Raw genomic sequence first — 23,926 nt, 5'->3', positions numbered from 1 at the left:
CTCGCCAGCCCTGCTAGCCCTGTGGACCCGCTTCTGCCAGTCTGTGTACACTGGTATGTTGTGTAGGCGGAGAAACTCAACTGTAAAAGTCTGTTTGCTGCATAGTCCTATTTTTAGTAGATTGTGCCCGCTGTAGACGTTAATTGCCCAGCAGTATGTCATTATTACGAACAGCAACACACACAAAAGGACATTGAAAGCGGCGAAAGAAAGAGCACCAGACTGCTGTGTCTCTGCATACCACCATACGTTTCATTTTATTATACATTATTTATGTATTGTTTTCTTTTTTTAATTTATTATTTATCACATTTAATTGTGTTATGTTTATCTTAAATTATGTTTATTTGCTGTTTAAGTTTATCGAAATGGGTATTGTTTAGGGAGTGGGAACGGATTAATTCATGTTCCATTATTTCTAGTGCGGAAAACTGATTCAGACTTTGAACAGTTCAGAGTTTAAACGGCCTTATAACGGCAATTCTAAAATGTTTTTAAAAAAGTTCCACTGCTGTTTGACTGTTTCTGTGCTTACTAAAAGCTTGTCCCAGTTTATCTCATGTTTAATTCTTCTAGCATTAAGGCAAGCAGTTATTAATGTGTTAGTTATTTTAATTTTGCTCTCTAACTATATGCTAAAATTTTAGATGCTATGCGTATTTGTTTTTACACCATTTTTCATCCCTTCATATACAGTTTTAAACCTGGCCTATCCTGAACTCCCTGCCCCCAATCACTAGTTTATACAGTCCTTGTCTAAGCTACTAATACAGTTCCTCAACACATTAGTGCCCCTACTGTTAAATTCAGACCCATCATGTTGGAACTGGTCCCTTCTATTCCAGGAGTCCTTACAGTGCTCCATAAACATAATTCCTTTTCTACTACAGCAAGATCTGAGTCATGCATTTAGCCTTCTAATCTCCTAATTGTAACCTGCACCAGTGCAAAACTCAAGTAGTACTTTGGAGAAAACTACCTAGTCAGTTCTGCTCCTCTGCCTGGCACCTAACTCTGCAAAACAAACAGCTTGCCCTTATGTACAGTGCATCCGGAAAGTATTCGCAGCGCATCACTTTTTTCACATTTTGTTATGTTACAGCCTTATTCCAAAATGGATTAAATTAATTTTTTTCCTCAGAATTCTACACACAACACCCCATAATCAAAATGTGAAAAAATTTTACTTGAGGTTTTTGCAAATTTATTAAAAATAAAAAAAAACTGAGAAATCACATGTACATAAGTATTCACAGCCTTTGCTCAATACTTTGTCGATGAACCTTTGGCAGCAATTACAGCCTCAAGTCTTTTTGAATATGATGCCACAAGCTTGGCACACCTATCCTTGGCCAGTTTCGCCCATTCCTCTTTGCAGCACCTCTCAAGCTCCATCAGGTTGGATGGGAAGCGTCGGTGCACAGCCATTTTAAGATCTCTCCAGAGATGTTCAATCGGATTCAAGTCTGGGCCACTCAAGGACATTCACAGAGTTGTCCTGAAGCCACTCCTTTGATATCTTGGCTGTGTGCTTAGGGTCATTGTCCTGCTGAAAGATGAACCATTGCCCCAGTCTGAGGTCAAGAGCGCTCTGGAGCAGGTTTTCATCCATAATGTCTCTGTACATTGCTGTAGTCATCTTTCCTTTTATCCTGACTAGTCTCCCAGTTCCTGCTGCTGAAAAACATCCCCACAGCATGATGCTGCCACCACCACGCTTCACTGTAGGGATGGTATTGGCCTGGTGATGAGCAGTGCCTGGTTTCCTCCAAACGTGACACCTGGCATTCACACCAAAGAGTACCTTTTACTAAGGAGTGGCTTCCGAAGTCTGGCCACTTTACTATACAGGCCTGATTGGTGGATTGCTGCAGAGATGGTTGTCCTTCTGGAAGGTTCTCCTCTCTCCACAGAGGACCTCTAGAGCTCTGAAAGAGTGACCATCGGGTTCTTGGTCACCTTCCTGACTAAGGCCCTTCTCCCCCGGTCACTCAGTTTAGATGGCTGGCCAGCTCTAGGAAGAGTCCTGGTGGTTTCAAACTTTTTCCACTTACGAATGATGGAGGCCACTGTGCTCATTGGGACCTTCAAAGCAGCAGAAATCTCAAGTAAACTTTTTTCACGTTGTCATTATGGGGTGTTGTGTGTATAATTCTAAGTAAAAACTGAATTTAATCAATTTTGGAATAAGGCTGTAACATAACAAAATGTGAAAAAGTGATGTGCTGTGAATACTTTCTGGATGCACTGTATGTCATTTGTTCCAACATGGACGATGGCAATTGGATTCACCCCCACTCCGGCCAAGAGCATATTCACACTTCCAGGGAGGTCTCCTACTTGTGCACTTGGAAGGCAACATCGTGTGAGACTCTCTGTTTCTGGAGCAAACCTATGTTTCAGACAACCTACAGTAATGATTGATTCCCCAGTACCACAACCTCTCCCTGGGGAATGGTTTTGAAATGACCAGTTGGCACTCCTCATGCCTGCCTACCTCCTCAAAGTTTTCAAAAATACTGTTCAGCTGCACAAGGTCCTGAAAATGGGTTGACACCTGTCTCTACCTGATTTTGATTCTTAGTCATGCTAACTCCTATGTGCTATGACTTGTTTAATCATGTAAACCTTTTTACACACAACTTCATTCTTAGTAAGAATATTCACATACATAATATACTTTGCTGCTAATTATTTACTTATTCACCTGCCAGTTTCTGCTGCTGTTTGCTCTTGCTTGGTGTTACTTCTCTAGATGTTGACCACCTAAATTGCATTTAACACTAGAATCCCTGAAGCCTTATGAAAAAAGTCGTAATCCCAGGCCACCTTAAATTCCTTCACACCTCTCCATCAGCATTTTTTGCTTTGCAAATGTGTCATTCAGCACGAGCAGCAAGTAGCCTGCTATCCCATCCCACCCCCAATGGAGCTGAAGTCAGTCACAAGATTCTCAGAGCCCAAATGTGTTTATCTGGCTGTGAGGTGCCTGGAGTTGTAGAGGGTAAATAATATATTGTTATTTGGAATACATACATTTCTTGTGTGTTCCGTGTCTATTATGATCTGTGTAACTGTGGGATGACAGGAAATGCGACACAAGAAATGCTGAACACATACGCTGATGGAGAGGTGCGGAGGAATTTAAGGTGGTGCTGAATTATGACTTTTTTCATAGGCTTCAGAAATTCTAATATTAATATAAATGTTTTCTTCCTTGCGCATTTATACATTTTCTAAAGCAAATCCGTAGGAAAGAACTGGATATGTCAATATTTCTTTAAATCTTGCATAAAACATACTAAGTAAACCATACACAACTCTTAAGTTATAAGGCAGAGAGTATTAAAGCAGTTACGACATCTTACTAACCTGTAAAGTGACTTGTCTTCACCATATTCATGCACTTCTTGTTCCATAAGTTAAGACTAAATCTTCCTTGTAGTACCGTCTCTACTTTTCTATTACCTGAAAATAAAAGTTTGTTTTTTTTCCTAGTTTCAGAATAAAAAATGGTTATGCAAAATAAAAAGTTACCTTTTTTAAAAGAACTATCAATTTATCACAGTGCTGCTTGTAGCATTTTCAGGGCCTTTAATATCTCAGCATATTAATTTTAAAATTTTAATTTTAGATGTATTAGGATAGATAATCTATTCTCGTATTATTTATTTAAAAAAACAGATGAGAATTTTACTGTAATTTCTAAACCAGTGAAAGCCTGAATTAAATCATATACTGTAGAATGTTTATATAGCATATTCATGCAGTACTTTGAGATCATATTTTAGCTTGCTCTTTGTAAGTAGCTGTAATATATTGTAAATATTTTTTTAACATTAATGAATAAACTATTCTGAAAATAATGCATATTTTTAAATTAGTTTACCTTAAGCATTTTCTAATCAGGCACTGTTACAGATGTTAATTGCTCTTGTGAATGAGAGTTTCCAGCCTTGTGTATAACTTAACAATCATCAGGCTATTGCTTTCTTGTCATCACAGACTCTTTTTTTAATCATTATTATATACATAAGAGTATGTTCTCTGTATGTTCAGTGATACTCTTTAATTCAAAATAAAAGACCTGTTTATGTTATGTCTGTTTCATTGTATGTATGTATGTATGTATAGTATAGTGAAACTAACCAATCTTTAGAATGTCAAACCAGAATACCTGGAGAAAAACCCATTTAGTTATGGAGAAATTTTTGCATATTCCATACAAACAGTAGTCAGACAGGAGATTAATTTGAATTTTTATGGGATAGGCTCCAGCTTCCCTGGAACCCTGCTTAGGATAAACAGGTTTGGAAAATGGATGGATGCAAAACCAACTATCCAAGCCACATTTTACATTCTTTATCCCATTCCCATCCTTTCTTTTAGGTACAGTATGCCTTTGTTAAGAATGTCTGAACTCTTTGCATTTCCTTTTTTTAGAAAAGAATATCGACCAAGTTTATAGCACGCTTGCATGTTTAAACTTTGACTTTTAATTTGAAGTGGAAAATGTCCATAAGTACAATGCTTCACCCTCACTTTAAAATGATTCATGCCATATAAACATGCCTTTATTTTCCAAATGGCTTCTTGTTCAGCATTACTTCTGTGTAAAAGTAACACTTGTTTGCTTACCCACATTGTGCTTTCACAACATTTATATAGCACTGGTATTGTATATTGCTGGTTAGACATTTTTCATCTCTATAGTGGCTGCTCTAATACTTTGCTTTTTCATTCACTCTCATTCAATAAATAAGTATTTTCTTTCCAAATGCAGAACATTTAATATTCACAATTTATGATGTTTCCAAAATAGATGGACTGCATTATGAAACTGGAGTGATGGAACACAAATCACTTTGTGAGTTTTTTGAGTTTTTTTTTTTTTCTTTCTTCAGATTAGCTTAAAATGTATTCCATCTGTGAAAAGGGCATTCTTTTTTTATGTCCCTTATTTATGATACGATCTCCAGTTACACTGAGAATTCCACATGTAAATATAATATGAGGTTTATTGCTTTAAAATTTTCCAGTTGTATTAATTGAGGTTGCACACAGGGCATGTTATTTTTCTTTATAAATGTTTCCTGCATTTTTCAGATATCAACATTATAAGCTTTAATATAAATAAGTGGCACAAGTTTACAAAGCTTTTTACTCAAATGTAGTGCATTTATTTATAATAAAGATAATTGTTGCTAGTGTTTATTTTGAAGAGGTGGTCCAGCTTAAGGAAGAATAAACTTACATAGAGATCATAAAACCATTTAGTATCAGAATAGATAATCTTACTAAAAAAATCTCACACTTCAGAGATTATTTTAAACCATTATTCCTCAAAAAGCCCTAGTTTCATTACGCCTGTCCCCAGATGTAAATAGGTAGGATGCAAAAAATATCAGTCTTCACTCTCAACATCATAATATGCTGCAGTAAGTCACAAGGCTATACAACAAGACTGTTTTGTTCAGTTCATGTAATTGTCTACCATGTTAAAATAAGAGTTTTCACAGTTTAAGCTATTTGAGACTAGAGTTCAAGTATATTTCCTAATTACTACCTCTCTTGTCTGGATTGGGAATCCAATTAAATTCCATTCAAACAGTAAACTTACATTTTGAATAAAATTGAACAAAAGACAATTACTTGCTCATCTTCCCATTTGAGAACATGCTTTAAGAGTAAGATTTAGTATATACATAGTATTGATACATTATAAGCTTACATTCAAATGTGACTCTAACAATAAATATCAGGTTTGAGCAGAGAGTAACAGAGATGGATACAGGGCTTTTATCAGATTTAGTAATTTATATTTGAATATTTAATGTAAAGAAATCTGCATTGTATAAATACTGAGGTATAATTTAATATGTTGTAGGTTACATTTGTTACTGTATAAGATAAATAATTATTAACTCTCAATTAATATTTTTTCAGAGAACTATTTTTTAAGAAACCTTCAAATATTCATCACATTGTCAGACGTATTGTAAATAAGTAAAATATTATGAACCTAGTTTGGTTCGTAATACTAAAAGCTTTATGGAGCTTAATTGCAGTCCCAGAGTAATAAATGTTTCAACTTGTGGGTAAACATTGGAAGGTTTGACAGTATTTTAGCACTGCATTACAATAAAAGAAATACTCGACCCAAAAATATTTTTTTAATATCTATTACTTGCCCTGTGTTATTTGTAGTGATGGCAGAGAAAAAAAAAATATTTCAACTTTTTCATGGCGAACATACTGTAGATCAGAAAATGTATAATATAATGGTCTTCAGAAGCAGCCAGCTGAGGCAAAAATACTGAAAGCAGTATAAAAGCATACTGTACATGAAAAAAATCTCAAGTTACTTCTGTCAAATTATCCGTATGTACACTATAGTGACAACATTCAAGTGATTTTGATAAAATATTGTTAAATAAATACTTCTGGAAAATCATAGTGTTGCACCAACAACCGATTGGATCAGTCTTTTGAATTGAAGACCTGCCTCTCACACCCATTCATTAGTCATCAGTTCTGTCTTTAACTACAAGTGATATTGCATGGATGTCAAATTCTCATTGCTGTACTGTATGTGTGACAAGATAGATGGAACCCATCACACAATACAGGTAGTTGTACTACTTTAATTTCCCTTTCATTATGCATAGTAAGTTTGTGCATACAGAATGTCTAAGATTCACCTCTGGGTTAAATACAGTATATGCAGAATTTGCAGAATTTCCTACTGTTTTAATGACTCTGTGTGCCACGTCTTCAGATGTCATCCAGATGGGTGATTTTAATATACACTTCGATAATACAACTGACAATGAATTTTAATAAAATACTAGGGGGCTTCGCTTGCCAACCCCCAAGTTTGGTTTTCGGGATACACACTTTTAAGATTTTTTTTTCTTTGAATTGTTACTATTTCATTAGTTTCACTTTTATTTCAGAACTTCTGTAAAAACGATATTTGGAATCTTTGGAGTCCCAATATGCTGAATCTTTTAAATGAGGTCAGTGAGACATGTTTAATGACTCTGTACCATAATTCAGTATAGGTTTCTCTGTTTGGAATTTCACCACAGACAAAACAGTCTACATCATCAGCAGTTAATAATTTTTTTTTTGCAAAGTAACCAATAAATGCATGTGATGTAAGTCTCGTTTTTGAAATTCTCTCACTTAAACTTCAATGCCTTACAATATTTACATACTTATATTTGATCTCTTCGCCTTTTCGTTATTCCCCCGAGTAATAATTTCTCTTTGTTTGTGCTAATGTGATGTTTACTTTATTTGTTTTGACACTGTCGTTTTTTTTCTGCTTTCATATTCTGTATTTTGCTCTGTATTTGTTTCACGCCTTCATTTTTTTTTGAGTCTTTTGAATTCCAGTTTTCATTATCTCTAACCTGCTCTGTTTGGCCCCTTTGTTTTTTAACCTCTTTATGACGTTTTTTTGTTTTCTACTCTGTCTTTTATTTCTGACCTCGCCTTGTCCTGCTTTTTTTTCAATGACACCTGGTCCGTGGTGATTATTTTCCCTTTTTCAAGTAATAATTTCTGTTTGTTTGCACTAATGCGATCTTTACTTTCTTTTTTTATACTTTGTAATTTTCCTACTTTCATATTCTTTAACTTTCTCCACATGTGTATTGCACCAGTATTTGTTTTTTTTTGAGTTTTTCGAATTCCACTGCTTTCATAATCTCTAACCTGCTCTGCATGTGTATAGCCCCAATGTTTGTGAACATCTTTATGAAGTTTTACTTTGTCCTTTACTATGTCTTTTAATTCTGAGCCCGATTGGACATGCTTTTTTTCAATTCCACTTGTTCCGGGCTGATAATTACTTTCCTTATTTTCTGAATTTGCACCTTTATTATTCTTTTTCTTTTTTGCTCTTTTTTCTCTTCAACGCTTTTCAGTCTCTTTTCTCCACACTGCTTTCTTCTTCGCTTAGTCATCGACGTTTCATTTATAACATATTGTCCTTATACACTTTATATGCGCTGAGACCCTGGATCTGTGTGTGCTCAAATCCTTTACACGACTGAGTATTTTGCTGCCCATGGTCTTATTTGATATTGATTGTAAGTAGGGCATGTCTTGCAAGAATCTCATGTTCTACATCATTGCGAGATGGTCCTGGGTCAGTCTCTTGGCACAAAGTCTCATGTTTAAGGTCCCCGCGAGATGCTCTGTGGCCAATCTCTTTCGTCTCACAGGTCTTTTAAGTGTCTTCCGTGATCTTAACATGAAGATCACGTCTCGTCTCCCATCTTTCTCTTCCATGATTTTTTTTTTTTTTTATAATGGAGAGACTTTTACTGTTTTAATTTAACTCATTATGTGAATTTTTCAACTCATAACAAATGTCATATTTTAAATTTAGTCTGCTGCTCTGGTATTATACCCTATAGTCACCTCTCTATTGGATTAATTTTTCTGATCATAAAATGATTATGTTTGATATTAGCCTACCTCTTAGTAAATTAAAGGTTCATAATGTTTTATTACATTTCATAATTTTAAGCATGTAGATCCTGAGAATATTATTGGTTCTCTTAACCTAAAGCCTGTTTTTCCTCTTACTGCCACTCCATTAGAATTAATAGAATATTATAATGCTGTTCTGTATTCTACTTTCAATATGTTCACCCCCACTAAAAATGCTGACTGTTTCACTTACTCATACTGCTCCCTGGTTTACATCTGATCTCCACCAGCTCAAAACTATGGGCCAGTGGCCGGAGTGTCTGTTTACGAAAACTGGTTTTGTTTTACATAGGGAAATGTACTTAGATCATATGTTATACACAAAAATGCTCTTTCTGTTACAAAAGTGTGTATTATTCCAACATTATTAGCACAAGAAGGAATAATGCTAGAGCTGTTTTTACTGCAGTGAATAGGCTAATTGCACCACCAGAAAATGTTGCCCACCATAACTTCACTGCTAAACCTTGTTGTGACATTTTGGACTTCTTCAATTCCAAGATTAGGGTAACATACTAGTAACTTGCATCTCATAACCTTGTAGAAAATTACATTATTTCCCATATTCCCTTACTAAATACCTTATTTTAGAATTCAGTCCACCAACTGAAAATTGTATTTTCTGAGCTTATAACAAAATCCAATTCCTCTACTTGTCAGCTGGATCCAATACCTACTAGTCTTGTTAATTTCTGCTTGCCATATTTTTGTCCTCTGATAAACTCTGTAATTAACTCTTCCATTACCACTGGCATTGTCCCTCGTTTATTACGAATGGCTTCAATTACAGCAATTTTGAAAAAAAAAACCTGATTTAGACCCTGAACATTTTTGTAATTACCAACCTATTTCTAATCTTCTAAAATTCTTGAAACAATAGTTACTTCTCAACTTCAATCTCATCTTTCAAAAAATAACCTGTTTGAACAGTTTCAATCTGAATTTTGTCTAAGACATAGTACTGAAACTGCATTGGTCAGAATTAGAAATGATCTTCCCCAGGCAGCAGACATGGGATATTTACACAATTCTTGTACTTCTAGATTCAGCATTTGATCCTATATCCCATCAAATACTTTTGGAACGTTTAGTCAGTTTTGGAGTTTGGGGCCTTGTGTATCAATTGTTTTCCCTTATCTTACTGATATATTTCAGCATCATGGTATTCAGTTTCAATATATATACAAACTAGCAAAATACCCACGCTTCGCAGCGGAGAAGTAGTGTGTTAAAGAAGCAATGAAAAAGAAAAGGAAACATTTTGAAAATAACGTAACATGATTGTCAATGTAATTGTTTTGTCACTGTTGTGAGTGATGAGTGTTGTCATATATATATATATATATATATATATATATATATATATATATATATATATATATATATATACATACACATATATATATACATATATATATATATTTACACACACACACATAAACATATATATATACATATCTATACATATAAACATATATACATACACACATATATATCGACATATATACACATACATGTGCATACACACATACATACATACATACACATATATACACACATAATACATATATATACATATACATACATATATACATATATACACACACAGCTATTTCGTATCAGTGCAATACGCTGCTTGTTAAAACGGATGACTCCCGCTCTTACGTGCAAGTCTGCGTGGATATTATGAACTATCGATTTGTTCAAGTTCTATTTAAATTTTAAATAGAAGGAATTTTTATTTAGTCGACAGAAATATCTTTGGTAGGAATGGTAAAACAGACAGAAATATTATTCCTGAATAAATCAACTCAAACCTTAAACAACTTATAATATTTTGCTCTCCATAAAAATATATCCTGTCTAAATTATACAAGTTAGAAATAAAGTAAACGTTAAAAGAACAAACATTCAAATTTCTTTACTCTTATGTAATTTTATATAAAAATAAACTTAGATTTTAAATATCCCAAAAGATTTTGCTCTCCATAAAAATATATCCTGTCAAAATTATACAAATTCAAATATGAACATGCTGCATAACAAAACCTGGAAATATAAATAAAATGTGTTCCTTTCAGCAATAACAAATCAAATCATTCAGTTGTCTTCGCTAATATGTCATTTTAGAGCTGGACGCCTGGCATCTTTTTTGGCAACAGGTTCGTTTCTGTTTGGTGTGAGGTTCTGTGTTGTGGAGATTCTCAGGATGGATTGCAGGTGCTCATCAGTGAGGCGACTCCTGTGTGCTGTTTTGTTAGTCTTTATCACTGAGAAGAGCTTCTCACACAGATATGTGCTACCAAACATGCACAAGGTTCGAGCCGCATGTAGACGGACTTTTTGTTCTTCAAAGTCACCAAAGCGCCGTGCAAACTCAGTGCAGTGCGCCAGTTTATCAGCAAAGTGCGATTTGGGAACACCGTAGTGACGACTTGGTTTAACATTACTTGGCAACAGGGAAAGTGGGGCAAGGTGCACTGGTGCATTTGTGTCTCCCATAAAAGCAGCTTCACTTGAAATCACTTTGTGATTGTGCACGGGTAAAAACGTCCGCTGAAGTGTCAGATTCTTATTTAATTATTCTGCTTTCTGTATCTTCTGCATTGCATTCAGGTTACCCTGATGTTTTGTCTCATAGTGCCGTCTTAGATTAAATTCTGTAATTACAGCCACATTAGCTCCACAAATGAGACACACGGGTTCAGTAAACATATACTCAGCCTCCCATCGGTTTTAAAGGCTCTATTTTCAGAATCAACTTTTCTCTTCAGCATCGTGTGAGCTAGCTTCGCAATAACTTGCAGCATCATAAGCTAGACTTGATTAACGCGTAAGTGTTCGCAAGGCAGCTGAAGCGCTGCATTATGGGATCTGTAGTTTATTGTGTTACCAGCGCTTCATATACCCGGCCATTAATAACAATAATACAGTATATAAAATGATCTCGGGCGGATATAATTACACGCCGGGCGGATGTGGCCCGGCCCTTGAGTTTGACACATATGGACTAAATAGAACTTGAAAAGATATATTTTTCAAATGTGATCGCGCAATTCAGATAGAGTTGACGCGACTACAGCCTGCATGCCTCAATAAGTCATCCTCCCTCGCTCTTACTTTTTACCGCTCATCTAATGAATACACTGAGTATGGCTTTACCAAAACAATCATTGATGGCGAATAAAGTATCCATTATTCGAGTATGTAGATCGGGATATATATATATATATATATATATATATATACCCGCGTATCGCAGCGGAGAAGTAGTGTGTTAAAAAAGCTAGAAAAAGAAAAGGGAACATTTTAAAAATAACGTAACATGACTGTCAATATACAGTATTTGTTTTGTGAGTGTTACTGAGTGTTGCTGTCATCAAGGATTTGATTATCATTATTTCTTTCAATCAGGTTCGTATTTGTAGGATGTGTTGTGTTCAAGTTACATTCCGTGTTTGTCAATCGCTGTAAAGATGACAGGTTTCATTCATCGATTCGTTTCTTACTGCATCAATAAACAGCTCGTCTTCTTCTTTATCTGAGACCTGACACACTGCATGCACGGGTTTTTTACACTGTCTTCCTTTAGCGGGACATTGACTTTTTCCACCGTGTGCTTTGTTTCCGCAGTAGCATTTATGAATATGCTTGTATCAGACGCTTCATATTTTTGCTGCCTTTTCAATTGTGTAATTGGTTTTGTTCAGCTCTTTGGAACTGTTGCTTTTATCTGTGCACGCGCCAGTTCACGTGAGCCGCTTCGGTGTACATGCATCGAAGGTTCCCAGCTGTGCTGGTGCCATCTCGCTATGTCCATGGCTGTATTTAATGTTACCTTAGTCCTTTCTCTCGCAGTTTCGCTGAGTTTGTGTCAAACACCATCCTGACCATCTCATCTTCCTCTGCATAAGCACAGTCCTTCACCCGTGAATATTTAGTGGGAGTTTGCTATTGGATTGCCGCTGACGGACGGCCTTATAATGGGCAGGCACTAAATTACAAACGCCAGCGGAAGCCTGTCTATGAACTTAATTTAAAGTGTAGGTTTACATCGTGCTTTGTTTCCGAAGAAGCAGAACTCATGAATATGGTTGTATATGTCACTCGCTCGCTTCTTATTGTTTCGCTGCCTTCTCAATTATATAATGCATGTTTTCTTCAGCGCTTTTTGGAGGTCTTCCTGGTTTTCTATGTACTGCGTGATTACGGGAGGCGTGATGATGTCACACGAAACTCCACCCCACGGCGTTCAAGATCATCTCCATTACAGTAAATGGAGAAAAACAGCTTCCAGTTATGACCATTACGCGTAGAATTTCGATATAAAACCTGCCCAACTTTTGTAAGGAAGCTGTAAGGAATGAACCTGCCAAATTTCAGCCTTCCACCCACACGGGAAGTTTGAGAATTAGTGATGAGTGATGAGTGAGTGAGTGAGGGAGTGAGGGCTTTGCCTTTTATTAGTATAGATATCTCCTCCCAGGTCAAGAGACTGGGTAACATTCTGGGGAGTACCCTTTCCTTTTCATCTCATATAAATATTGTTTCTAGGATTGCTTTTTTTCCCATCTTCAAAATACAGAAAGTTAATCAAAGACTTTTTTAAATGGTGCGACTCAAACCACTTACACCTTAACACCAGCAAGACCGAGGAGCTGGTGGTGGATTTTAGGAGGCCTAGGCCCCTCATGGACCCTGTGATCATCAGAGGTGACTGTGTGCAGAGGGTGCAGACCTTTAAATATCTGGGAGTGCAGCTGGATGACAAATTGGACTGGACTGCCAATACTGATGCTCTATGTAAGAAAGGTCAAAGCAGACTATACTTTCTGAGAAGGTTGGCATCCTTCAACATCTGCAGTAAGATGCTGCAAATGTTCTACCAGACGGTTGTGGTGAGTGCCCTCTTCTACGCGGTGGTGTGCTGGCGTGGCAGCATAAAGATGAAAGACGCCTCACGCCTGGACAGACTTGTTAAGAAGGCAGGCTCCATTGTAGGATTAAAGTTGGACAGTTTAACATCTGTGGCAGAGCGACGGGCACTAAGCAAACTCCTGTCAATCATGAATAATCCACTGCATCCACTTAACAGTGTCATCTCCAGGCAGAGGAGTAGCTTCAGTGACAGACTTTTGTCACTGTCCTGCTCCACTGACAGACTGAGGAGATCGTTCCTCCCCCACACTATGCGACTCTTCAATTCCACCCGGGGGAGTAAATGCGAACATTAATTTTATTTTTATTTTTTTTTCATTTTTATTACTATTTAATTTAATATTGTTTCTTTGTATCAGTATACTGCTGCTGGATTATGTGAATTTCCCCTTGGGATTAATAAAGCATCTATCTATCTATCTGTCTATCTGTCTATCTATCTATCTATCTATCTATCTATCTATCTATCTATCTATCTATCTATCTATCTATCTGTCTATCTGTCTATCTGTCTGTCTGTCTATCTATCTATCTATCTATCTATCTATCTATCTATTTCTAGACTTCGTCCAGTTTTGACAAAACATAGTACTGAAGTTTTGGTTAGTTATCTTACATTACATTACCTTAGTTATCTCACATATAGACTACTGTAATGGCATTTTGTCTGGCATCCCTAAAAATCTTCTCCATTGTTTGCAGTTATGCAAAATTTAGCTTCTAGGATAATCACTTGTTCTATGTCCACTGAACATATTATACCTGATTCTATTCCAACTTTATTGCTCTCTTGTTTACTATTGTATACAACATAAAATACTGCTCTTAATATTTATATTTATTGTATTCTACCATATGCAATATAAAATACTGCTATTAACATTTAAAGCTCTTCACAGTCTTGCTCTTCCCTATTTTAGTGAACTTTTACAGACTTGTACCCCTTCACCCACTCTCAGATCCTTATTTGCATCTTTAATTTCTGTACCACACATTAAGCTTTGTTCAGTAGGAGCCAGAGCTTTCTCTTACAGTGCTCCACAACTCCGGAATTCTCTCCTTGCTCATATTTGCCACCTAGATTCAGTAACAAAATTTAATACTATTTTTAAAATACACCTCTTTGAATTGGCATATTAAATATGATTTTATAATTTGCTGTAACTTTGTTACTTCTTTCTTGCTGTATTGCTGTCAGTTTTCTGCTCCTATTTATATTTTATTGTTATTTAATTCTTTGCAAGGGGACCTTGAGTGTTTAGAAAGGCTCCCAAAAATAAAATTATTATTATTACCTTATGAAGAAAAATTAGAGACCTATTTATTTGCTGACTCTTCCATTTGAAAGAGACTATTGAGAGTCCACAGCTATAAAGATGAAAGGCTGTTATTTCTCATTGGGCATAAAGCTTTTCAATTGCAATAAACAAGTAGTAATAAGCTATTCTTGGAAATAATTTACCAATATGACCAAATTAGGCTATAATCAGAAAGATAAACTGTGTTTCATGTAATGCAAAATATGATTCGGGACATTTAAAATTTTCACTTTTTTAATATAGATGGCCAAACCATACAAACATGGAATGTTTTTTGCCATCCTGACTTAGATGTCAGTTTCTTCAGGCATATGTTAGTGTTAATGCATGCTATCTTTCTGAATGATAAGTACCCTCCCCTTGGTTCTGTTTTATAAACTTGGGGTTGGCATGTCAATAAGATACAATTCTCCGCCAAAAACTTGTGAATGTTTTGTATTTGTGCAATTTTTAAAGGACACATTTTTGACCCAAATGACAACTCAAAGTAACAGTAACAATTAATGGAGGATTTACAACAGTAGAGAATAGGGTTTATGGCAAAATAGGGTGAAACCAAGAAAACATAAACCTTCATGACCAAAACAGTAACAGAAACTGTATACGTTGTTGTGTGGCTGGCCCACTTACCCATATATAACGTACTCCTACTGGTACCCATTAACAATCACTCATCTTCTGTCCTTTCTGGCTTTCCTTCCTTCCAGTGGTTTGTGGACTGATGGGAGCTTTTAAGACATGGACCATTACTGTTTCTGGCTACATCCTGGGAACTACTTCTAGAGTCTTGGGTGTCTTAAGAAAGCCCTGGAACTTTCCTTAAGGAGCTCTTCCTAATGGTCCGTTGTACTTCTGCATTATGGTATTTGGCTGCTACTGTATATATAAGTCCATGGTGAGCCCCATACAGGATGAGCTCAGTCATAATGTGATGTAGCTCCATGCTGCAACCTAGGACTCCCAGTAATTTAATTGGAGTTCTCCCTGCCCTGAACTATTTCATCTATGGCTTGTAGTGTTTGAACTAGAATGAATGTTGAGAGGTCAGTTTTAGTCCAGTTTTGTATTTTCAGACAGAGGGGAAAATGCTTTGAAAAGCATTTGAAAATTATTTGTTTTAGCCTGGCTGAGTGATAACATGTTTTCTTGAAAATAATTCTTTATAACTTTTGAAACAGTACTTGCAACTTATTTTAAACATGTTTAAAATGTTGTGACAAGTACAAGTAAGCACTTGTAAAATATAGCCCAAATTGTAGCTTGACAAGAATCAGTTTAACTCTTTCAAAACATTCAAAAATGTCACCAAATAAATATAAATAGTTCAATGTCTTTAAAACTCTTTAAGTCAGATTTACAAGTGTTCTGTACAATGTTAGCCATTATGAATGTAGTTAGAAGTCAAGCAAAATGACACCGTTTATTATCTAACTAAAAAGGTTACAATATGAAAGCTTTCGAGGCAACTCAGTCCCCTTCTTCAGGCAAGATATAATTTATAAAGGGATTTAAAAATATTTCTTAAGAATCAACTACTTTTCAAATCTCCATATAGTTTTTTTCGTAAACTGTCAGTAGAATTCTTTAAACAGTACTATAGTACAGTTATTATTTATTGAAATCTACCCATGTAAGGTTCTATATCTGCTGCCTGGTTTGCAAAGAGTACCATGCAAAGTACAATTTAGTTACGTTTTCAATGAAGGCAAACTCCTTTTTCAGCCGTGTTGCCTGTTATGGAACCAGTCATTACCAGGTCATTCCATATCAAATCAACTGATTTTACACAAATGCCACATTCTTCGATCTAAAAAAATTCTGAACAAAATACCATGTGTACCCAAATTTTCCAATATACATTCTGTAAAATTATTTTGATGTAAGATCAATACTTTCCAAGATACAGCAAATTTTTTGAGGGGAGAGGGGTGTGAAATTTGATACGGCTTTATTTTTTCATCAAATTCACAAGACCATATCTCAAGAACTAAACCAACTAGCAGGCTCAAATTTTGTATATTGGTACCTTTATGGGTATAGTATGCATCAAAATCAAAATATTTGGTCCAGTTGACACCACTTGGTAAGAACAGACTTTCAAAAATGGAAAAAAAAATATTTTGCATCTTTGACTTTGACAAGCATATGTCTAAATGATAGTCAGTTGAAGTATTTTCCACATTTAGATACCTGCACAGGGCTTTTCAAAAGGTTATAAGCATACAAGAAGCTGCATCAAAACAAAATAAACAACTGCTTGATTTAGCATTAAATACAGCACTAGTTATAATGAAATGTTAACATCTTGGTATTACAGCAGCAGGAATGTGACCCATTTCATTTCTGTTTCAATCGAAGTGCAGAGTGTATGGCATCTTTGTCTTTGAAATTTTTAAGAATAGGATCATTTTAAAAAAAAATCTCTTATTGAAATTTGTACGTTAGACTACTGTTTGATTTATGAATGGAAAATAAGTTTATGGGTGTTTAATAATTGTAGATAACTAGTGCAAATCTTTTATGTGTGTACACACAACATAAGTATGAGCCCTTTTGTGTTGACAATTGATTGGAGAAGCATCTATGCTACACATTTGAAAACTAGTTTGTTAAATAGTTGGCCTATATTCAGGTCATTGTTTGCGTTAATAAAATTCTACCAAACTCCATCACTATCAAACCCAATTACTTTTTCAATGGCAACTTTTTTTGTCCAATCGTATTAGATATTAACTGCCTTTTGGCCAGTATACTTAATAACCATGTATCACTCCATCATCCACATGAGCAGATGTTTTTGTGAATATGCAGGGAGCCAGTTGTGTGAATTATTCTTAATATTGTTTCTTCAAAATTCCATGTGGGCAACTGAACATGCATGCTCAGTTTTATGCAGGTTATCTTGGTTATTTAAAGGGTTGAGTGGTGCAATGATCATTAGGAAATGTGCTGAAACAATGTAAAATGAATTTATCTGCCCACTTTGCTCAAAATGTAACAGCAACCACTGTGAAAGATCTATTCTGTAGTGCAGATTTTTTGTTTTAAGATTGCAGTAGCTATGATGCAATATGAATAAATATTTTATATTTCCATAAGACATTTTTGATTGGAATCTTGCAACTTTCAAGTATTTTTCTTAAGATAGAACTTTTTTTGGCTTTTTACAAAGGCTTTTTAATTCAATAAATACATAAATAGAAAAATAAGTAAGTGAATAAATGCATATACACATGCACTTTAATTTGAAAACACACTGGAGTGACTCTAAAGCAAAAAATTCAAAAGAAAGAAAAATTCTGACTTGGTTGTCACAGTGAAGCATTATGCAGATGTATTGCTGTTGGTATAAAGGAGCCACTGCAATGTTTCTTGACACACTTTTGCTGAATAATTCATTGGCTGAAAAGTACTCAGTATTTCAGGAAGAGGATGTGCAGAATCGTTCATAACAGCACTCAGTTTTGTTTTAATTCTCTCATTTGCTGCTACCTCCACAGTGTCCAAAGTGTTTCCTAACTAAGCTTTCACTTTTAATTACCTTGTTGATTTGGTAGGCTTTTCTTAAATATCAATGTGGGGTTTTAATTCAATATTTAATTTCTCATGGTGGACAAATAAAACCTCACTACAAAATCATGTGTCAATATAAGTAAATACTTTAGTTCCTTTAGTGGAGAAAGCTATAAAGTTAATATTATTAATGGGTCTTCAAGTAATTTCCCAAGGCTACTTTAAGTGGTGCAGATTGCTCCCTTTTCAGTTAAAAAAGTAAGAAGTAAGATAATATAGCTGATCAAAAATAAGAAAAGGGGCTAAAATACATGATCTGCCTGTCAGAATGTAATTTTCAGGTATTATGTCTTTGTAGTTGCTATAAATTGCCTCTTAGTATCTGTTGTATCTATTGTATCTGTTTTTTTAAATGTATGGTGTAGGAATGAATTACGAGGGATATCCAGAAAAAAGGGTTACAACAGCTGTTAAAAATCGAAAAATGAAAATGTTTCAACTAAATTTACAGGGTATGTTCCAAAATATGTGTTTATTTCTCAACATAATCGCTGTCAACTTTGATGCACTTCTTCAGCCTGGGCACCAGCTTTTTTATACCCTCGTCGAATACGCTCCGCTCCACCTCCGAAAGCCACTTCTCCACTGTCTCCTTCACCTCCTCATCGTTGGAAAAATGTTTCCCACCCAAGAATTCTTTCAGTTTGGTGAAAAGGTGAAAATCTGAGAGTGGAAGGTCCAGGGAATAGGGTGGGTGGGTAACAATATCCCATCCAAAGGACACAAGCAGGTCCTGAGTCACACAAGCGGTATGGGGTCTGGCGTTGTCATGAAGGAGGGACACACCACCAGTCAGCATTCCCCTCCTTTTGTCTTTAATCTTTTTTTTTCATTTTTTTAGGGTCTCACAATATGTTTCAGCATTGATGGTGGTCCCTTTGGCCATGAAATCCACCAACAAAACCCCTTTTCTGTCCTAAAAGACAAATGCCATAATCTTCCGCTCTGAAAACTGAACTTTGAATTTTTTGGTTGTTTGGGAATGGGTATGGCGCCATTGTTGGGACTGCCTTTTGGACTCAGGAGTATAGTGACATACCCAAGTTTCGTCTCCAGTCACAATAGAGTCAAGGAACGCCTCACCCTCGATTTCATAACGCTGAAGAAATTCACGTGCAGCCAAAACGCGATTTTGGCGATGTTCTGGAGTCAACATTTTTGGCACCCATCTTGCACTCAGCCTCCTGTAATCAAGTTTTTCTGAGACAATTTCACACATGAGACTTCGTGAGATGTGTGGTAACATTTCATGAAGGGTGTCATTCGTCACACGACGATCACTGCAAATTTTTTCATCATCTTGCTGCAGAAGCTCTTCAGAAATGAGAGACGGCCTCCCACTCCTTTCTTCGTCATGAGTGTCAGTGCGACCTTCTTTGAACGACCTAACCCACTTGTAAACATGCTGACGTGACATTACCTCAGGTCCATAAGTTTCCACAATCTGACGATGGATCTCGGCCGCGGATTTGTGACGCAAAGTGAGGAACTTGATGACCGAACGAATCTCGCATCAGCGGTAGGTGGAGCAAATGGCCTCAGCAGAGGTTGACGAACTCGCTTGCTGTGATGACATTTCACAACTGACTGACTCGGTCCCGGCTTATTTTGACCGTTAGCACCCCTCTACACGCAGGTATGCCAACCTTCGAAAAAAAAAAATTCCCTGCACCCTCCAGGACACTTGTAACCTTTTTTCTGGATATCCCTTGTATAATGTAAACATTGTGAGGATTTTTAAGTGTTGACATTTCCAAATGACTCAATTAGTGATTTTTTTTATGGTAAATAGTGAAAATCCATGCTGACACAGGGAAGCATGAAAGCTCTGCAAAACCAGGTACAGGACTGAAAAATTTGGAGCTGTTAGACAGGATTGATATCAAATATGTTAAGTCAATGTAGTGCCTTATTTGAAAAGAAAGTGAGGGATTGGGTTGTTACAAGCCTAAATTTATTATTGGGTGAAAGCAATGACTTCTGTATCTCTTTTAGTCTTATCTAACCAAGGCATTCATTTTTGAACATAAACTACAGATTCAGTTGAATTTTTATTTTAATGTAAAACACAAGCTAAAACAGAAAAATAGTTATGTGAATCTTCAGTTCTACTTTGATCTTGTGTACAAGATATTAGACAATGACCTTGATTTTTTAAGTTAGTTTGATCGAAGTCCGATTTCAATCCATAGGATGAGGAAGCTTTCTAAACCTTGTAACATGAACTTTCCCAACTGAGGTGTGCTACTGCAGTGTGAAGCCACATAGTTGTATTTTTTAACACTAGAATTACCAGAGCCTACGAAAAAACTCGTAATTCCGTCCCACCTTAAATCGCTTCTTAAAATCGTTCACAGCTCTCCACCAGCGTCTTTTGTCATCTAAATGTTGACAATGCTGTTTTCACATAAAGATGCGCTATAACTCAAATGTGATTTATTTGGAGACGCGCTATACTTAAATGTGATTTATTTGGAGACGTGCTATACTCGAATGTGATTTATTTGGAGACGCGCTACAGGCTTCATACATTATATAGTTTATGCTTACATTTTGTCATTTACTACTACAATATGAAAAACGTTTCTGTTTTAAAAATGTGTTTACACGGATTACTGTAGAAACGGAACACACGTGAAATGCGTGTATTCCAAATAATGATTTATTATTTCCACTCTAAAACTCCACTCCCAGATAATCAATCAAGGAATGAGCTGGGAGAAGTTTGTGCACGTTCTAAGTCGGTGGGGGGATGGAATAGCCGGCTGCTTGCAGCCTGATTTTTATCAGCACATTTAGATGACAAAAGACGCTGGTGGAGAGCTGTGAACGATTTTAAGAAGCGATTTAAGGTGGGACGGAATTACGAGTTTTTTCATAGGCTCTGGTAATTCTAGTGTTAAGTGTTTGAGACACAATGCATACAACTTTGTGGAGGGCTCAAACTTCCTGGAGCTGAAATACTAAAGACCCTCAATAAAGAAAGGACTGTTCTCTGTCATAACAAATATACTGTTTGAGTCCATTTCTTTCATTATCTATGTTTAAAATATCTATTTATATATTACTTTTTCTATATTATGCTGATTATTATTGGTGCAAGTGAAATATATGAACTGAAATTATTTTTTTAAACAATTGAATGTCAGTTGATATTCTTGAAAAGTTTTAAGAAGTAATAATATAGAATTAATTTCATGATTATATTAATGAATACAATCTAAAATTTGCTGCAAGTTGGATAACATTAAGTAAAATATTATGAAATACTTGCTTAGAGGCAAGGAGGAGATGTATTCACTTTTTAAGCTTTTTTGTTTTTGTGCAGTACTTGTTTGCACAGAGGACAGCCTGGAGTAATATGTAAATATGTCTCTGCAGCTCAGTTTAATAATGGAAGCAGTTAATTAAAGGTTGTGAGATGATATTAATTTTGATGATCAACAGTACACTAGATTTAAACTATGCTTCGTAATTATGTGTATAACAATTCTAGTTGCCTCCAGACAGGTATACTAAAATGCCGTAACCAGTAAATGAATGCACATTAAACTATATTGGGAAAAGATTTTGAAAATCTAACAAAAGGATTGGTGCAGGGCAGAACTGTTTGGCCTTTATCCATGAAATTCCATAAACTTGGTTTATTCGTTCAAAAGTAACTTAAGACATAAGAAGATGGGTGTAACCTGAAATTGCTTTAATAGACTTTATAATTGTGGAGTAAGAAAACTATGACATGCTCAAACAGAGCCTATTGGAACAGGGAAAATTTGGATTAAGTAAGTCATTATCAAAAGAAAGTTATTGATTTTATTTTGTTTTATTGTTAGAATAAATTAATATTTTAATAAAATATTATGTATTTGATAGACTTTTCGGGAAAGCAAATCCAATGAATAAAATGGAAAAGTGCATCCTTCAATTGTGCAAGTAGTAAAATAACAACACTGAATTTTTTAAGCATACCATAGATGGGAGAATTATTATAGCAGACAGTCTTAAGTCATATTTATAGAAATTGCAGGACACATTTATAAATGTTAAGTTGCATTTTTCTCTCTCTCTCTCTCCTTCTTTTCAGAAATAACTGCTGTGGGAAATAGACACCCTTAGACTGCTTAAAGATTTTATGCTTAAAGGTAAATGCATAATTAATGTTATCATTTAGTTATTTATTTTTTACATCAACCATGCTTTCACTGTTATGTATCCACATGGCTATTCCACCCTGAAACTGAGTAATTAGGTTTAATAAAGATAGCAATTTCTGTGTGTTTCCAGTATGTTTTTTTTTTCATATATATATTTCATAATTAAAATATATGCTTTATATGTAAAAATACACATTATTGTTGTATATTATTTTATGCCTGTTACGGAATTGTCTTTCATAATTATACTTTAGTTTATAAATGGTAGGCATCAAGGCAAAAATAATACATATTTACAATACAGCTGTGTGATCACCATGCCTAACCGGGACCTAGAATGAAGCCAGATTCCATTTGCATATAAAGCAATACTATATATTTCCCTGTTTCCTGTTGCTAGCGAAATCCTCCCTGGTACATTTAGTTTTCTAGTAGAGTGCACCCCATAACTGAACCTGCCCTTTTATTTAGTTTATTTATTTGGTGGGCCCATTTTGAAGTGATGTTACTGACCCAGCACACCACAGCATAGACAATCCCATTGGGCATCACAGAGATGCAGGAGATTTTTATGATGTCACTACCCTCATTAAAGGAATACAGTCCCTTAAGGAGAAAAAAACCTTTTCTGCCATTTCTTATATAGTTCCCCTTTGTTACGAGACCAGTCCAACCTGTCATTGATGTGGACCCCAAGTACTTGAAGGAGTGCACCACCTTTACATTGACTCCATGAATAGTGACCAAGTAATAGAGGCTGTTTAATGCAGTAGAAGTCAGTAACCAGTTTCTCGGTTTTGCTTAGGCAAAGTTAATATTATCTTATTAATAATGTTATTATTAGTATTATTATTGTAATTTGTTTTTAATTTTCTGCAGTTTGCTTTTCACTCCTAGTCCTAATTCTTAATTCAGGGGTATGTATAGAGATCAAATGAAGAAAAATAATTTTGGTGGCATTTTTGAACTCCTTAAATGTTATAATTGTAGTTGTGATTGAAAAAGTTGACTTGATGTTTTTGCTTGGTTGAACAGGTAGTGAGCTTGTTACCTTACAAAGTAAAAACTTATTTAAAATTGACTTGGTATGTACAATATGTGTGTGTATTTCTATGCTGTAAAGATGTGTGTTATTGATTACATGGAAACATTTATAAAGCTGCATTCCTATAGGACTGCAGTTACTGGGGAAGATCCAAGCTTTAACTGGAGAGAGTGCACACAGACATTCGCATATCTTATGTTAGGGGAATTTTCATAAAGATAAATGTTATAAGATATAAACATCTAGAATGTGGCCTTTTCTTTTAATTTTATAGAATATTGTCCTAATGTTGTTAAGAGAATAAGAATAATAACAATGCTTTTACTGTCACTGTATTCACAAAAAACGAAATTGGAAAGCCTCTTCCATGTGGTGCTTCATTGCAAAACACT

The 23,926-nt window shown here is 35.4% G+C and overlaps 2 protein-coding genes across 4 annotated transcripts in view; one reads left to right on the top strand and one right to left on the bottom strand.

Annotated features, from left to right (window-relative positions):
* The window catches only part of LOC120525748 (microtubule-associated protein RP/EB family member 3-like), a 242,037-nt gene that overhangs the window by 87,921 nt on the left and 130,190 nt on the right, over positions 1 to 23,926 (top strand). For 2 of the 3 annotated variants that reach the window (XM_039748315.1, XM_039748316.1), the window contains exon 2: positions 22,420 to 22,477. The exons of the other annotated variant lie outside the window; for it this stretch is intronic. The gene's annotated coding sequence lies outside the window, so the exon portion shown is untranslated. The remainder of the gene's footprint in view (positions 1 to 22,419; positions 22,478 to 23,926) is intronic. 3 annotated transcript variants of the gene reach the window in all.
* LOC120525749 (protein GVQW3-like) lies at positions 19,238 to 19,836 on the bottom strand (the record flags this gene model as incomplete). Its single annotated transcript, XM_039748318.1, has 1 exon — positions 19,238 to 19,836. A coding segment is annotated over one exon (585 nt), but the record flags the coding sequence as incomplete, so codon positions are not given.

Source organism: Polypterus senegalus, chromosome 3, assembly GCF_016835505.1.
Source record: "Polypterus senegalus isolate Bchr_013 chromosome 3, ASM1683550v1, whole genome shotgun sequence".
Classification (NCBI taxonomy): Eukaryota; Metazoa; Chordata; class Cladistia; order Polypteriformes; family Polypteridae; genus Polypterus; species Polypterus senegalus.
The sequence above is the reverse complement of the archived record's forward strand: the minus strand, read 5'-3'. Positions and strand labels throughout refer to the sequence as shown.